The following is an 18,810-nucleotide window of genomic DNA, read 5'->3' on the forward strand; positions in this document are numbered from 1 at the left end:
GTAATCCTGCCCACTAATGGGGCACTTCAGAGTCATTTGGAAACTGGAACTGGCTCAGAAAACAGTTTCACAAGACCACCCAGCAGTTGTCGTAATACACTGGCTACCTAAGGATGGAGATTAATGTGTGGAGTCTGATTGATAAAGCTCTGTGGCTTGTGATCATCCAGTTTGAGAGAGAGGTTGTTGTCCTGGGTCTTACCTCCACACCTGAAATCTGAAGCAGCTCTTCAGCTGGAAATTCTCTGATGTTTGAGAGAATGGATGGTAGGGAGTTCAGCTTTGGAATTAATTCATTTCTCATCTTGCTTTGAAATAGCCCTACATTCAGACATTGGTTCAAAGCTTATTTTTTGTGAGTGGCAAGGATTTTTGTGTGTGGTGGGTATTTTTATTGGACCAATGGCACAACTGAGATAGACTTAAACCAGTTTTAGAATCTGAAATATTAGAAAGCTTGCCTAATTCTATCTCAGAGGTTCCCACACTTTTTTTCTTCTTGTGTACCACCTTCCATATTTACCAGCTGCCCATGTACCCCTACTAGCATACGGTTTATATTTTAACCCCTTAAATGTCATTTATTATTATAATGAAAATGAAATCTGCCATTACACAATTTCTCCTGTGTGTCCCTCAGAGATGTCTTGCGTATTCCCAGGGGTATGCATACCACAGTTTGGGAACCTCTGCAGTAAAAGATAACATACACAAAAATCCTTGTCTCTTGCATGCTTCCTAGATCGGCAGTGTTTTTGGGCAGAGTGCCAAAAACACTTTCAACCTTGACTTGTAAGATGTTGGTATGCCAGGGAGAGATGGCAAGGGTGCTGCAAGGGGTCCAATCCTTGTTTTGGCAATGCAGCCCCCGCCCCTTGCTGCCATCTGCCCTAAGCCACCCTGCCAAACAAAATGCCTTTGTGTAACACACTTGGCTGCCCGTGCCAAGGGTTGCCTACCTCTGTCCTAGACCTTTACGGCTACAATTACTCCAGCACAGTCAAAACATGGAAGATATATCTTTTTGAGTATCATTTCATAAGAATAGAAGTGAGTCTCCCTGGGAAAAAAAATTTTGCCGTTCCAGAGTAAGTGAGCAAGCAGGTTTTTAAAGATTTATTTGTAATGTCTTTATGCTGTGCATTTTTAATTGATGGCTAGGATACCTAGAAGAAGAAGATATTTTGGGTGTTCGCTTGCATTAAGTTAAATGAATAAAATGTCCTCTCTGGCTTTCTTCAGCCAAAACTAATACTATGGGGATGATTTTGTGCTGCATATTGTCTGTGTTTATATACTATTGCATCCTTGTTATGAACTGTTGTGCAAGTAACACCCAGAAAACTATGGCAGGACTGTTAGAAACCAAATTATTATAAGATATAGGTTCAAAAGAGTAAAATTGTTGGGTGCCCAGTTTATACTGACTTCCTTTGTAAGTTGGGCACATAATACCCTCATGCTCCAGTTGAAGATAGTTCTAATTATTCAAGTAAACTACCTCATATACACAAGGTCAGTTCATATTATTTGTATACCAACATAATTTATTACCTTCATATACTATTACAGTCATCTAAGAGTTAACGTCTGAAGTGGTAGCCTGTGTGTTGCAAGGAAATGTATACAATTAACAGTTACCCAAGATAAAGGGTTTCTAAAATAAGACTGAGTCTTTAAAACTTTCCATGTGTCCCCACTAAAAAATAATCTGCAAAACCAGAGAGCAAACAAAACTGTTTGATAAGGCATGGATTTACCCACGCTAAGCTGTGTCTGTGATTTCCTTCCATTCTTCCTACTTCTCAGCTTCAAGCTGTTGTCTTGGGCACATTGATGGGAAAAGTAATTCTCAGACAGCTCACCAGAGCAGAGGGTTAAGGCACTGAACTTATGGGATCTGGACTGAATTATTGCTCAGCTCACAAAGTCTGTAGGAGGCACCGTCTCGGAAAAGTTCCTTAATCTTCCTTGGTCTTAGTTCTTCATTTGTGAATGTTGCTTCCCAACTTCACAAAATGGTTATAAGCATAATTCATTAATGTTTGATGTTTTCAGAAATGGTGATGTTGTGAGGCATATAAATATTTTAATATATACGTGTGTGTGTGTGTGTGAGAGAGAGCAGAGGAATTAGAGATGGATTAGAGAATTAGAGATGGAAGATACACCTACAGCTACTAAACTGTCTATATCAGTCTCCTTCACTTCTAATTTTTGTGTGTTGTGGGTGTGCCTTTGTTCTTCAGGGAAAAGTTAGCATGCTGGCTTGGTAATTGTGAAGCTGGACAAAGAGGGTGGTCTGAATGTTTTTTTAACCTCCTAGCAAATGCCAAGAAACAAGGATGTTATGAAAAATATGCTTAACTAGTAGTGTGTTGGTTGTTTGCAGATGTAATAGTTATTATTGCAGTCAGCTGGGTTGCTTCTAATAAGTACCATAGCAACTAAAGCTCAGAAAATACTGAAAATAACTGCTGAATGCAGCTTATGTCTTATAGTGCACATGGCCACTGTGTTATCTCTTCAGAATGTCATTGCATTCAGTTAAATGTAATGTATAATATGGAGGCCGTGCTTTATATTATTACTTTTTAGGAAGAAAAAATGGTAGCTTGATGTTTTTCAATATTGATCTTTTTAAAATTTCACAAATGAAACAAAAATCCAGCAGACTTTCCTACTGAGACTTTCCTTTTTTTAAAAAATGTAGTCCTGTCTCCATGAGAAAGCAACACTTTTTAACTTAATATATCGTTTTGAAACTAGCCTGGTTATACCCAGGCAAACTCTTTATTTTGCCTTTCAAGTCTTTTTTGAGTTTCTCTTAAACCTGACTTCAGCTGACTTTGGTCTTCAAAATGAAAAAAATAACTTCACTATATGCTTTTGGAAATCTGCCTCTTTTTTCTTCTTCTTCTTACTTTTTAGCCCATAAAGGCAAGACTTGACAGGGTTGTATATGATTAAGAATATTTTAATTAACAACCCCCCCCATATCTAGAATATGTGATCTCTTCCTCCCACTTGGCTTTACCTTCTTTTTCTGCTGCAATCATAGTTACATATTCCAGCTCTGAGGCTGAGAAATGTAAATTTGTTGAAGCTGAAATGAGTTAGAATGGCATGAATTGCTCAACAGGAAACTTCTGCCTAAAGTTTCAGATATTTCTCTTTCACATGCATACATGTTACTTTGCGCCTGACTTTTCAAGTGGTGTTGGAACACCTGCAGCTCCTGCTGACTTCAGCACCTATGAAAATCAGGCTCCTTTTGAATACTTGAGTCTCATAGTGTGTTAATGGATGCCCCGAGGTACCAAAGCTTTAAATTGAGGCTTGGTTTAGGCTCCTGAGTAGGGCTTAATTGTGGGAGAGTTAGCACCTATGCATGACTGCCCTGTATAGCAGCTGCTTGTCTGGAGTCTCAGAAGTTTGCTGCTGCCATTACAGTCCCATTTTTAAATTCAATACCAAAACATATTTGTGAACCACTTGTATGTTTTGACAGGGTGGACAAGGAAGAGCTATAAAAAGTTTTTTGGAATTTATTGCGTGTCAAATGCAAGTTCTTTTCTAAATTGAAATCCTTTAACAGTTCTGCATTTCCACTGACCTGTGGTATCATCCCATTCCACATTACGTCGTTAACTGTAGTTACTACTTATGTTTTACAGGAATCCCTTGGCACTTGATCCAGGCATGGCCAAATATTTCCAGTTCTGGAGGAGAGTGCTAACTTGGGGAGCGACTGTTAAGACAAACCGAAAAATTTGCTGAGAACACCAGAAGTGTGACAGGAAGGGGCAGCCTTCCAGCCCAGGAACCATGCCTTTCGGGCTGAAATTGCGACGGACCAGGCGCTATAATGTCTTGAGCAAGAACTATTTTGTGGCACGGATCCGTCTGCTGGACAGCAATGTGATAGAGTGCACGCTCTCCGTAGAAAGCACAGGTCAGGAGTGCCTAGAAATCGTGGCCCAGAGGCTGGAATTACGTGAGGTAAGGGTGACCCAGGAATGACCATCTATCACTTGTAATTTGGCATATTTTTAGCTCAAGAAATTTAGCATTTGGAATCTGTTTATTTAGAATCATGTTATTCTTGGAGTTGGCCTGATCCTATCAGTGCATGGCACTTCAGCAAACACCTTCTGGTCGCATGAAAAATACGGGCAGTGTGCTACCTATGGCTTGTGCTGTGATTCACATTCACCTTTTGGAAGAACTTACATTATTTTCAGAAGATAAAATGAATCATTTTATTCCTTGCCTGAACAGCAGATGTTCCCACATCTTGGCACACATTAAATATTAAACCTCCTACTTGTGGTAATCGTAGTGGCTCTGGGTTTTTTTTTGGTGGTGCGGGGGGTTGAGGCGGTTGTTTTTATTATTTATTTATTTTAAAGGACTGCTTTTAAAAGACCACAGACAGCACTGTAAAAAGATGTCTTAGAAAACGGTACTAATATTACATCATACAGTCATCTGGTTCTTGCATAGTTCTGATTCAGTCCTTCTTCAGAGAAGCTAGAAATAGGCTGGATTTTTTTTCATTCCTTAACTTTATGAATAGTTTTTGTTTCTTTGATCATCTGTCTTGTTTTCCATGGATATACGGTGTCTCCATATTTTGCCTTTTTTAAGGTTGAAATGAGTAGAGAATGAGATCATTCCATCAGTTTAATTTACCAACAACTCTCTGGGAGCCAATTGTTTGTGGGATGTTACAGTCCAAAGTTATAGGCATGTGAAAAAATAGTTTACTTTACTAGAGCTCTTCAGAAAAGCTGTGTAAAGAGTGTCATGAAGACAGTCTTTCTGCTTAGAGCTCAGTAACATCAAGTTTCTCTTGGTGTAACAACACTGATTTCAGTGATTCTACTAGTTGAATTACACTAGTGATTCTATTTAAGCATTGTAATGCATTAACATTTCTGCACTTTGTCCCACAGGCCAGTCCTAATCAAGGTTAGATGCTTAGGTTTCCTACTTAGATGTAAAGACTTGGTTACCTCCTAAAGCTGATCCAGATTGCCTAACTGCTTTTCAGCAAGGTGTCTTCAGCTTACCAACAGGAAATGCTAGGCCCAGAGTGTATCTGAACTCCTGCTGCTCCTCAGAAGATGGGTGTCTGACTCAGGTGTGCAAGGAGGTGTTTCTATTGTGTCTGGTCAAAATTGTCCAGAGGGGGAGATGCTGATCTAAACTAAAAGCCATTAACTCACAGCAGTGTTGACTTAAATAGAAAACAGAGTATCGTAAAGAGGAGCCCACCTTTTGCCCATTAGCCTAGTAGTTCGAGACTTTACTCCATCACAGATCTGAGCTCTAGACTCTCTCCAGCCACAGGTGCCACTGTCAGCAGAGTGCCCTAACCACTCTCTGTGATAGGCTGCCTGAGGGTTTCCTTCATCCTTTCAGTAGAAACTGGCCCACAGGAATGGGATTATAAAGGTAGCAAGCACAGTGGGGCTGGGGTTCCTGACCCATTTTCAGGGGAATGTCCCCTTCATTGGGCTACTGCCAGCCTCCCTCTTCCTTGCTGTTCTAGACCCATGAATCTCATTGTCTTGGTTGTCCTGTGGTATACCTTCCAAAAACTGGAAGGGTGGTTTGAGTCTCCTTCAGCTGAAGATAGTTTTGAAACTGGGTCTTCCCTTTTCTAGATGTGTATTCTTGGCACTAGACTATTGGGAAAATATGAGTTCCTCCTCTGTTTTCTTTTGAGAAGCATGCAAGCTTTCAGCGTGTAAACAGTGACAAGCCTGTTCTGTCCTCATCTAAAGAATCAGGTACTAGGTGATGTTTATTGTTTTCCAGAACCAATGTGGATTACAACATGTGTAGGCAGAGGTTAGTTTTGTAGGTGGCTGATCTGGGTTGGTTCTGAGCATTTGCAGTAGTCAAAGCCCCAGGTGCTTAGGGATCTAGATGTTTAGGCAAAAAGGGAGGTGCCTGCTATATCTAGATGTCTGAGCAGCTTTGCAATTGTTGAGTAGAGCACATTAGGATTACTTTTTTTTTACTTAGAATTTAGGCACCTCAATCCTGTTTGCATGTCTACAGGGTCATTTAGGATCTGGCCCTGAAATCTTTATTGCTTGGTAAGTTTCTCAACCTGGATTTTCCAACAAGAAGCATATGTCTTAAAGGAATTTCCTTTCAACCCCTGCTGGCAGAAGGTCTGTTACAGCGTCTGGATTGACACGTTTCTCAAGTATTGTTTAAAAATATGACAAACTCATGGCATCACAGTAAGTTCTGTACCTGGAGATTATGTTGTCACAAATGGAAGAATATCAATAGCCAGAAACGCTTATTTTAATTGATAGCAAAAAAACCAACCCTGTTAAAAACGAAATTTGTTTCCAGGCCAATTTAGTAGTAATAGAGAATGAAGGAAGAACGCATCCTGTGGATATGTGTGCACATGTATAGGCAGACAATGAGGCAAAAATCAGCATGTTAAAGAGCAGTTTTTTTCATAAGCTGTTATTAGCCTTGACTTTTTGAAAGTAGCATGGTATATGGTGCGCTTTTTGGGAAAGCTCAGAGTTGAAAGGTTTTGATGCTTTGAGAAACAAATAATGTCTTGTCTTCCACAGCTGCCATGCAAGTTTCCTAGTCACAGTGTAATCGGTGGGGTTCTATTCATGGAGAGAATTTGGTGAACCAGCGTCCAGGTTAGAAGCCACCTGGGCAGCTTTGAGTGTAGTTCTTCTCTTGGGCTACATACCCGTATTTAAATAATCTGAGAGAATTCTTCCAGGTTTGTTCTCCTGGTAGGAAAACTTACAGCCTCATGTACAGACATTTGAAAGCTGAACCCCTGAAGAGTGGAGAGCTTGTAATGCTGACACCGTGTAGCCAGAGGGGCCCTATGCACATGTCTCAGCATGCTCCCCTAGTCTGCCTAGCAACAGATAGCATTAGTGCATAGGGCAGCCATTTTTACTCTGGAAGAGAACAGCTGAGTATCTGTACACTCATAGTTTCTCCTGTGAGAGCAGCCACTCTCAGGAGGAATTGAATGAGTATATGAGGCATTGATTCCTATTGAGCTCTGCTGCATAGGCTGAGAGGAATGTTGGGCTGGCAGACCTAGCACTCTGCATTCCCATCTGGCTTTGGGTGGTGGTCTTTTGCTAGAATTATGCAAAAGACCACAGTTCCATGTGGAGGTAGATTTCAAGATTTCAGAATCTAACTTCTTGCCAAACAGGAACAAGCTCTATAACTGTAGAAATTATCTGGAAAGAATGGGGAAAATCATTAAAATATTTAAAACAAGAAGTTATTTCAGAATGTTGGAACTGACATTTGTTTTTTTTCAATGTTCCCAAGTTTTCTTCCAAGTGAAATATTGACAAAATTTAAAGCATTTTCCAGCGCATTCTAATTTTTTTTTGTTCCATATTTTTATTGGTGGGATATGGTTCTCCAACCCAGTGTAGTAGCAGTCGCCAGCCTGATCCATTAGTGTTTTTTATTCTGGAGCCAGGAGAAAAGTTCTTTACTTTCCAGCTTTGTTTTTTTTGGGGGGAGGGGTTTAAGCCCAAAGAGCTGTGGTGTATTTTCCCTTTACCAGCTAGGACCAATGTTTCCTTTTTCTTTTTATCTTAAACACTGTCCTCACATTTCCTTTACCTACATTATTTATACACAATCCTTTCTTCAATCTGCTTTAAGATTGTGTGATGTAATTTAAAAAAAAATTGAGGTAGCATTTTGTGCTATTTCATATCATAAACTGTATTTGCGTTTTTGACACATCTGCACAAGTCTTCCTATTGTATAATTTCCAGGTGTGCAGTAGTCTGTATCTTCAGGATCAGGAATAAATGCACCTTCAGTCGAGATGATTTGTAAAGAAAAAATTTTGTTAAAAAAACAAAGCTCTGCTTTCTTGAGTTGACTTTGTGCATTATTGTGGAAGAGCTGTCAGTCATTATCCCACACATGATTGAAGAACAGTATCTAATGGATTATGTATATTTTTATTTGATCTCCAGGGAATGCAGCACTGAGTCAGGGTTCAAGCATGGGTCAGCAGAAAGTATGTACAGCCATGTAAACTATTGAAAAATGTGTTTGAATCCTGTCTAGCAACAGCCTGAGCTAGAAGACCTGATACATTGACAACTACCAGTTATAATAAAAAAGAGCTTTATCTGGTAGCATTGTCAAGGATTAACAGTACTAGAAATGAAAATCTAAGAAAGAAAAGCTACAGAAAAGATGCCATCAACCTGTATCTTTCGCACAAATTATAAGGCTTTAGAAAAAGACTTTAGTATAATAGGACTTATTCTTTCCAATAAAAGAAGTAGTAAATATGTACTAACTTATGATCAAAATTAGTTTGCTGTACTTCCTAGTCACTTTCTTTTCTGTTTTCCTTAAGTGTATGCAATTCAATAGTCATGCAGTGTCTTCAGTGGCCAAGAGGTGAATTTGTTAATACTGAAGCAAGTGCAGGAACTATTTCAACATTAGGCTCCTTTCAGAAGCCTGAGATAATGGGCTTGTGCGTTATCTACTGGATCACCAGTACCATTTACTAAAGCACTCTGGGCTTTTCCTGGACGGTCTCTCATCTTCACTGGACACAGTGGCTGGGCTGTATTCTGTAGCTATGCTGTCTTGGGCAGGTCACATTGGACTTGCCTCGCAAACTAGGTAGGATGATATTTACTGTGAGCATGGATGGGAGACCTTTCAAGTACAGTAAAAAGTATTGTTTGCTCTTGTAAATTAGCATTGAACTAATGCCTAGCCATGGGATTTGGAGTACTGTTCCTTAAGAGGGAATTTTTGTACTTTACACCAAAAGGGTCTGAGACCATCTCTCGCTCAGAGTTTATTTTTTAGTTGGCCTGCTGGCTGAAGTTCCATTAAGTGTTGTGTTTGGATCATCAGATTACTTTGAGGGAAGTTGCTTAGTCTGGTGCTTGTCAGCTGATGAGCTTCCTTAGGTCTCCACCTCCAGGCATTTCTGCCATTCTCTCTGATAGATGAGTGAGGGCATCTCCATTAGACTACAGGATATAGCAATGCTTATTCGTTGCAAAGTTTCTACAGTGGTCTTGTGTAAACACAGCTTCTGTTTTTACTGAATAATTATCTTTTTAACCACCGTAGCTTACTCCATAGGTTGCTTTTAGTTTGTTGTCCTTAGCTGACACAGGTTTCCTGCTTTGTCTCATATCTAACAAAAACAGGCAGCTTTTAAACCAGAATGTGCTTGATAACACCAGCCTTACATATGTTATGAGGTATTATGTAGAACACAAGGCAATTTGAGAAAAAAGTTACAGCTTCTTGCTTTTAGAGCTCTTCCAGTATATTCAAGGCCCCTTCCACATGTTACACTTAAGGTGTGATTAACCAAGTAATCATTCCAATCAAACCAACTACAGTTCAACCAATTAACAGCCTGATAAAACAAGCAATAAGCTACAAAGTTATTCCATAAAAATGTGTAATAACTTTGTAGCTTGTTCTAAGCACTCCATTAACTGAATGTGTGGCCAAGTGCTCCTCTGTGGCAGGAAACCCCTTTAATTGTGGGCTTCCCAGCCCTGCAGCTGAGGAGGCTTGCAGTGGTGGTACCATAGTCAGCTGCAGGGCTTGCAGTGGGGAGAACACTGTCCTCTCTGTGAGTCTCCTTGGGTGCAGGGCTCCCAGGAGGGGCAGCAGGGAGAACGCTCCCACCGCTGTGAGACGTGCATCTCATGGTTTGCAGTGGTGGCAGTGTTCTGTGCAATGGGATCTAATCTGTGATCCCATAGTTGGGCCTCCTGCCATGCACATACGACATGGAAGGAGGTGCAATTGTATGGATTATGCATTTGATCCCATTGCACCTTTACCCATACATGTTGTGGGGACCCATAATGCACCATCCTCAGAACATGAGCAACCAAACTTTACAGCTCAACCACACAATACGTAGTGCATAGGTAATAGTATTATACTTTGTTTTGCAGCCAATGTACCTTGGCACTTCTAGAAGCAATCTAGAAGTTTGCTTCAATCACTAGTCTCACTGTAGTAAGAGTGCTCACTGTTTCAGTTACTGCTGCTTGTGACAGTGGGCTCTTGGTTGGTTGGCAGAATGGAAATAAGACTAAAATCAACAGTTCATTTCATATAGATGACCAAAAAAGCCATCTGATAGATCATTTCCAAGTGCCAGTACTATCTGAGCAGACTCTTGCATCAGTTGCCTGAAGGAAAAGACTGATGCATCCCATAGCCAGTTCTCTGAGACAGGTCTCCATATTTGTAAATTATATACTGGTGTAAGAGTCTGGTAATCTTAAAGAGTGGGGGATGGTTGCTGTTTAAGTCCTTAGGTATTATGAAATGGTTGTGCCCTAAAAGAAATAAAAATTACTGAGGTGTTAAGCTGGGGAGCTGAATCTTAGCTTCTTGGTACAGATTTCTGTGATGGGTGTAGAAATGAATTCTTTGCGTTCCAAGTGACTTGCTTTCTATCCTCTGTTTAAGCCTATACTATATCACTTCTTTTCTCCATCGCAACAAAGTCCACTCTACCCTCCTCTGGAGAAGAAGGCTGTGCAAACATACTTCAACTGGTACAGTCTTCATTTAATTGTATGAGATACATTGGACAATCTGTCAGATCCACTGAAACATATGAGGTACTTCAGATATAATGCTTGGTTCATTTTCCTTGGAAAATTGGAAGCAAGTCAGATGATACTTCCCTTCCCCCCCCCCCCCACCATTGTGTTACTGTAGCAATTTTCCATAGTAGCAAACCTGTTTTTTATCACTGGAAAAAAAAACTTTTGCAGCTTTAAATCTGTTAGCTACAGTACTTATTTTAACTAGTTTTTGAATTAATCTAAATTTTAGACTCCATGTCTTGGTTACTAGATGATTTTAAAATATTTGACATTGGTAACCTGGACATTAGCCTACTTTTTGGTCACTGCTAATTTTTTAATATCCTTCAAGTAAGTACAGTACAGCATTTTCACTTAGAACTGTGCTATTTCATGTTGAGACTGAACTCTTGTCCTGCAGTTAGTTTCTAGAGTTCATGTATTAAAGGATTTCTCTTATAAGACAGTGAAATCTTATATTTGTTTTTTCTGACCCCCACACATTCCTTTTTCTTACAGTCTCCACTCTGCTCTTACCTCTGATTTTAATCTAATCTGCTATTGCAGTGAGTTAGTAAGAAAGAACATTTGTTCAAAGATAATTGCACATATGGAATGACCATATAGCAATGAATTTATTTTAACTAATTTTTTTTTTGTGGGGGGGAAGCTTAGACTTTGAGGCACATTCTTTCAAGTTATTGCTGCCTATTCCTTTAGAATATTGAGAGAACTCTTACATTGATTTTCGTCAAACAGGGATAGGTTTTTACTTCCATATATGAATAACAGTTTTGAAGGGAAAGGAAAAACCAAGTTCCAAACAGCCTTACTTTTAATGATAACATTTTATTTTTGTTTAAATATACATTTTCAATGAGAATTTGAGGTGGTGGAAGTTTTGCATTTTTAGTTTTAAGTTATTTTCACTCTGCAGGATTCAAAATGGATCCATTTTCCATTTTGTCATGAAAATTTTTATTGCAACTTTTATCAAAAATACCTATATATATCTATATCTATATATGTATATATTTGAAACCATGTAATACTGGAGGTAGCAGTGGAAATGAAGATGTTAGTTAAAAAACCTTTAAATGCTGATGTGGATAGTTATTCAGAAATAAGGTGGCCATAGTTTCCTAAAGTTTAATATGTGTTCATAGGTTTTAAATTCATGTTTTTGTGTAATTCAGTATATTTTCCAAATGTGGGTATGACCTGAGACTACTAACAAGAGTTGAACAGGGAAATAGTCATAAGTGTCTAATCAATTTAGGAGCATAATCCTCAGTGACTTTGAAATTCACTGGAATTTGAGTAATTAAATCCCATGGATCAATGTTTCTCAATTTTTGTAAAGCCCTCTAACTTCAGGAAGATAACACAATAAGCTTTATTGTAGCTTTTCCCTCTACGTTTTTAAAAAAACAAATGGTAATTTATAATCTTCCATGTTCCTTCACTGTCTCTCCAGTCACACCTCCAAAGGGAAGTATATCTGGAATTCTGCTTCCAGGATAAAACTGACGAGTGTCTAGATGGGTCTTTAACAAAGATGCTGACTATGTCAAGTTAAATGGAGTAAATAAACTCCAAGAAAACAATCTCCAGTGTGTAGATTACCTGACCTTTTGGTTTAGCTCTTTAGAGTATGATCCTTCTTGCTTTGAACATTGAAATAGTAATGCTGCCACAGTTGGTTTTTGAGGTTGCAACCATAGACTCAGTGGGCACATCCAGATATGTTCGCACATGCGGTTTACAGTTACAGTGCTGCAGACCCATCTGCGGCACCTTGCCCTGCACCAAAGCATGTATGCATGGGCATTCCCCAGGGACAAGTAGCAGTGGCACAACTGTGCTGCTGCTATTTGTCCCAGGGGAAGCACACTTGTATGGACGCTCCTACTGTGTCCATGCTCTTCCTGGCTAATATATCCTGGCCCTCCTAAGACACCTTTTCTGCATCATTACAATTCTGCATTAGGCGCTTTTGCATGTTATACCCAGTTGCTGGAGATGCAGTGATTTTGGAGGTGTAGTCCTTTCCAGGACCAACTCTTGTTTTGTGATGGTGTTTCCAGGGTACTGCAGTAGTTTGTCTGCCCTCTATGGAGAGCATTGGTGTAAATGTCAGTTCCAAAATTGAACATAGTTCTTCTTCATTGCCTGATTTATTTCCATTCAGCAACTTTTATTTGTTTTACAAGGCAATCCCTTTTAATATACTTGTTTAAAAAAGGGGCCTTTTAACATGGCAGTGAATTTTTTATGTACTTTTCCCCCAGGTTTGAGGAAATGCTCTGTATGAATTGAATATTGTTACAGAACGTAGACTGATTTTTTTTTTTTTTTTTAAATAAGAACTTAGTTGCATAGTACTCTGTTAATGATACCTTGCAATATACTATTTTTAGATGGATCTTATTCAGCCCAGATGAAAAATTCCCATTGATTGGAATGATGCAGAATCAAGCCTGAAGTCCTTTTCTCAAAAGAAAAGCAGGGGAATATTCAGAAGGAGGAATTATGATCTTGTTTTCAACTTTTAAGTCTCTCTAAAGTCTGCAGAAGTCTCAGTGCTTTTATTTTTTCCTGACAAGAGGAGAAAATCTTTAAAAAGTGTTCTCAGCTTTGGTGCAGATTGCCAATTCATCTGAAGTACGAGCAGAGAACCAAGCAGTGTGGAAGAAATTAAGGTTCATTTAAATTTTCCAGGCAAGGCTGGGTTTTAGTCTCTCTATAAAACTTGAAAAATACATTTCTTATTCCAACGTAGCTATTTTCCTAACCAAAAATGTCACTGCTTATTGTGACGAGTTGCATGTAATTTTCATGCCTAGAAAGAAATAGGATTAGAACTATTAGTATGATAGCTCAATAGCTTTTTGCTGAACTGCCTTAACTGGTGGTTGCTACTATTTAATGATTTGGGCCTTTGTCCTGCTACTGTTCTGCAAGGAGAATACACTGCTGAATAAATGACTGCACTGTCCACTGCAGTCATTGGGACTTTTGCAAGTATGGCAAGTATCCTCATTTTTAAATGAGTATGTGTATAAGATCTGGAGTCTTTTGTTTTAATTTACAGTTCTCAATTTTCTTGTCTGGGAGTGTCTAGAATTTCTTGCTTTTACTCTAAAATTCCACAAACAGATTATTTGCAGAGGAAGAGGATGGACCTCCTCAGACCCCTCTACAAAATAGATTTTGTTTCAAGTTTTTTTGTTAGCTGTCTGGTTCTAGTTTCTTTGAGCTGTGCAAAAATGGGTCCCTGCCTCTGCCAACAATGGGCCTGATCCACAGCCAAGTGAAATCATTGAGAGGCTTTTCTTTGGCTTCACTGGTCTTTGGTACAAATGCAGTGTTTGCTGTTTGGGCATGAAGCCTATGCATGAGCATGTCAGGTAAGAATTGAAATTCTACAGATCCTTTTTAAAGAAAAAATCAGATATCTGTCTTGTAAAGTATTCATTCCATCAGCACCATAATTTCAGCATAGCCATTTAATGTACAAGCTTGGTTAGACACTGTGCTCTGTAAACTGGATTTCAACATTATTAACATCTTCTTCAGATTAGTCCTGAGAAGCAAAGGAAAACAACAACATTTAACTCTGGCTTTGCATATGGAGTGGAAAAATTGACACAGTGCCATTTGTTCATAGTTGCATTTATGTCTTCAGTTGTATGTGTGGTCTTGGTAAACTTGCCCAGAGAATATACTGACACTGTTTTACTTTATCTAGACGCACTACTTTGGCCTTTGGTTTCTCAGCAAGAGCCAACAAGCACGATGGGTGGAACTGGAAAAACCTCTGAAGAAGCAGCTGGACAAATTTGCCAATGAGCCTTTGCTTTTCTTCGGGGTAATGTTCTATGTGCCCAGCGTATCCCGACTGCAGCAAGAGGCCACAAGGTATGAGGATTCCTTTTGTTCACGCTATTGATAATAAATCTGTAGTATAGGTGATTGTGGATGAACAACTTTTTCTGTTTAGCTTGGGATTTTAAGATTCCTTTTGAGTGCTCTGGTCATCTCTTTTATTTCTCCTCCTTCCTGGTCCCAAGTAAAATTGGTGAGAGAAATCATCAGTTATTCTATCCATTTGAATAAATAAATTATGTGTCTTGTATGAGCAAAAACGAGGGAGAATACATGTTAAAAGAGGCAATTCTACAAAGGAATGTATAGTAGCTGTTGGATCTTCTTGCACTTTGGTGTATTTTCATGAAAACTAAAGCTTTATACCCATGATATCTGCTTATATTTTGGTTTCTACCTTATAATGGCTTTATGTCTGTAATACCATTTTATCTATATTTTATTTCTGTTTTTCTGATTTTTGCAGTTTTGAAAAAATTCAAAATTAGAACTTTTTAAAATCAAGATAACTGTTTATGCATCATTTTCCACTACAGTGACGACACATTTCAGGACACTACAGCTGATTCCCATAAATGAATAGATCAAAAGCAAAATACTGCATTTAATAGGTTCTGCATAAAAACTGGTGTCTTCATAACACTGAAGTGGTGGCTCTTAGTGTGAGGAAATGGACAGGTACATGCTTTAATAGGAATGCTGTTGCCACTTTGTCCCTTTGTAAGCAGATATTTAGGGTCTGAGAAATAGTCCCATCAAACTCTGGGCTAGCCCTTAAACAGATAATCTACCTTGATTAAGGTGCAGTCTAGAACTGTACTGCCCAAGGCACTGACTAGATAGTGCATGGTGACTCCCAATAGTCATGTTTGTACACTTGTGCACCCATAGTTGTGCATTTACCACCTGCAACACAGAAACATTGTGCCCTAATGTGTTTGACTATACCTTGCTGATTTGTGTGGAAGAGAAAACAGTGGCTCCTTGGATACTGTTGTATTTTTGGGCTGCAAATTGCATTGCTCATAGAAAAACAGATCCTTATACCTCTGCCTGTGTATGTAAAGCAGTTGGTAATGTTGCCTTAAATCATTTTCAGAAATTTAATTCTGCAGCCTTGTTATACCCCTGTTGCACTTGACAGTAATGCTAGTTTGAATAGCTCTTGGGGTTTTTTCCTCCTGAAATAGTAGACAAAAACAAGTCACTGTGGATTTTTGTAATTGCATGTCCTTTAAACTGTTTTATCTTTCTTTTTGTAAAAAGATCAAGATAGTAATAGATGACTGGTGCAGAATACTCTGATTTAAGGTTTTGTATAGCAAAGAAGCTGCATAATTTTGGCACTTGGCATTTAAAAAGGTAAATAAGGGCAGTATGTACCATATTTAAAGACAGAGGATGGTCATTGTGGGGATTGGGAAGGATTTTTCATTCCATCACCACCACCATGGATAATAGAAGGCATCTTTATCTGAAGGATCAAGGAACAGTTGATTGAAGTCCTGATGGACAAATAGTCTCATAATTTCTGACAAAGTATAGCTTCCTGTGCTAGTCAGAACTTAAAATGTGAAGCATGCAAGTGGAGGGCTTTGTACAACCCCTGCTCTGGTAGAGGCTCCTGTACACCAAAGTGGGGACCTCCCTCTCCTAAAAATCAGGAAGTTAGCTTTAAATTCTGATCTGGGCCCCTTAGACTGAGTACAAAATATTCTGCAAATCCCTGGCTGCCCATGCCATGCCCCTCTTCAGACTGCAGTGACGTGTTGTGGGATGCTGAGTAGAGCTTCAAGAGTGATCCGGCTCCAGGGATTCCTGATCATCAGTGTACAATACAAGGCCTGGTAAACTGAGAGCTTACCAATTGGAAGCGCAGCTAGCACAGCTTCCTGCCACCATTGCAGTATGGAAAGCAGTTTTTTTCTTACTTAAGATGTTCACCGCAATTTTGGATGGCTACGTTTTGCAGGGAAAGTTGCATGTAAATAAGTATGGTAATTGTAATTGCTTTTCTTGGCATCTCCTGATTAAACACCTCCTTCGTTCTTTCTTTAAATTACAAAAGTACACAAAAATGAAAAACGACACCAAAAAGAGAGTTTAAAGAAAAAGAGAGGTTAAAACCCTAACATCAGTGTCAGTGCTTTGGAGAACTCGTGAACTTCAGAATTCACTTCTCCTGGAAAAATGTCTAAACTTGAGGTTGCCTGATCATGTTTAATCTGAGCTAAGATTCATCATAGTCCAGGCTTTCCAAAAACTGCAGGCTCTAGAAATCCTGGTTTTAATTAATATAAAAGATAATTAGAAATGCACCTTTTTAAGAATGCACTTCAATAAATACACAAGAGCCACAAATATGGAGATTTTAAAGTATTTGGTTCACTGGCAAAATTACCATTGTCTCTACTATATAAAGGCAGTACTATTTTCTGTTTTTCTCATTTATTTAGTCTTTTTATTGTAAGTTGCCATAAGTCTTTTTGGGGAGACTGTGTAAAAAAAGGAAATAATTTATGGGTTTGGGACACTGCTGGTAGAGGGGAAGATGGATATTGTATTGGCAATGTGGTGCTCTAGTACACTTTCCCTTGTGACAGATGGACTCTAATACGTTAATTATCCATGATACAGAGTGAAAATACTAGTAAGAGGAAATGTCAGTGTTTTCATTTTAAAAGCAGAATGAGCTTGACTCAGTCTGATAACAGACATACCAATCAGGAGCCTGTCATTTTGAACCTCTAGGCCCAACAGGTACAGGCAAGATCAAAGGGGTATTCCAAAATGCTAGCTTTTGAGAGGAATTTGGAAAACTGTTCTAAACTATGTAATGGGCAACTGGAGGAATAAGGTGGGGACAGTTAGCCCCTGTGCTGAGAAGAGATGGTATCCAGTAGAACTTAGATGCTTCATCTAATCATACATGGTTCAAGTTGAATTTTTCACAGTGCTTATCATTGGTCAAATTCAAGAGTGTTTTACCACAGTCTTTCAAGAGGGAGCAAAGTGAGTTTCATATTGAGTGCTTCTGAAAATCCCAGCTTACATTGCTGAAATGCTGTGGGGAAATTCACACTAGCATGCTATATTATACACAGATTAATTCGCACCCTTAACATAAAAATAGTCTATCAGTTAAAAGGACTGGAATCCACAGGATCAAGATATCTGAAACCTTGTCCTCCTTTGACCCTAAAAACAGAGTACAAATCTGTAGTCTACACAGGGTCTGTGTTTGGAAAGATGTACTGGGTGTGTGCCCAGGTACAACGATGATGGATGCTTTTATGTAGTATCATCATTAGATGAGTGAGTAGAATGTCTGTGCTGGCAGAAAATTCTGCATCTTGATTTAAAAGGAAAAACAAATTTCCTTCCAGTTCAGAAATTCACAGCAGATTTGAGAACAAGTGCATTTTTGGTGTAATCAGTGACAGATTTCCCCCCCCCCTTAGGACTTGCATAATTTGAGAAATCCTATGAGAATCTGGGGATAATAAAGCAAGTAGTAAAACTCTCCACTCCTGATGGCAGCTTGAGCAGAAGCAATTGGAATGGAAAGATGAGATTGGCATATCTGCAACTTTCCAGTCACCCAGCTGTTTTCAGAGTTGCCAGCCATCACAGGTGGAGATGCTGTGGCTGCTTTGGCATATTTAAAACACCTGGGATTTGCATAATATGCAAATTTTAAATGGCATAAAACGATCTGTGTGATGCCCTGTAGAGTAGATATTTTGCATAGATTAGAAATATGTCTGCCTTTTATTTGCTACCAGCTCCTCAGAGGAGACATCCTTTCAGCCATTTGTGCTTAAAAAATAAGCCTTTGTACAAATGTCTAAAGCAAGCAAACTGTTTTCACTGCACTCTTGTTATACAAACAGACCCTGCCCCCCGCCATACTGCTGTGGCTTCTAACATGGGCATAACACTGTTTTCTACTGTCAGGCCATCCATGCTTGCTTTGGATAATTCCAAGAGAAGCCTAAAGAATAGGTTTTAGTCCTTAAATCATTATACTCTTCAGTCCTGATTCTTCTGTACCCTGCTTTGATGTTGTGGGACTCTTTTAAATTCTGTCTTGTAAGAACCACTCTACCCCATTGCAAGATTGAATTAACTCTTTAAGTGGTAGTTGAAAGTGCTCAGTCTCTTGCAGACCTGTGATTTAGGGCCTAATCCTGCAGGATCCTGAGCACCTCACATTCGCATTGAAGTTGGTGGGGTTTGAAGACCTGCACTCCTTCCAGAAAGTTATTCTGTCCATTGGAAG

General features: G+C 39.1%; 1 protein-coding gene across 3 annotated transcripts in view; it reads left to right on the forward strand.

The window, feature by feature from the left end:
• The window catches only part of PTPN14 (protein tyrosine phosphatase non-receptor type 14), a 170,488-nt gene that overhangs the window by 72,138 nt on the left and 79,540 nt on the right, over positions 1 to 18,810 (forward strand). For all 3 annotated transcript variants that reach the window (XM_090049008.1, XM_090049018.1, XM_090049027.1), the window contains exons 2-3: positions 3,678 to 4,002; positions 14,392 to 14,561. In XM_090049008.1, coding sequence (XP_089905134.1) covers positions 3,829 to 4,002; positions 14,392 to 14,561 — 344 coding nt within the window. In that variant the 5' untranslated portion in view covers positions 3,678 to 3,828. The remainder of the gene's footprint in view (positions 1 to 3,677; positions 4,003 to 14,391; positions 14,562 to 18,810) is intronic.

The sequence above is a fragment of the Crocodylus siamensis genome, chromosome 1 (assembly GCF_052110815.1).
Source record: "Crocodylus siamensis isolate JL-2025a chromosome 1, ASM5211081v1, whole genome shotgun sequence".
NCBI lineage: Eukaryota > Metazoa > Chordata > Crocodylia > Crocodylidae > Crocodylus > Crocodylus siamensis.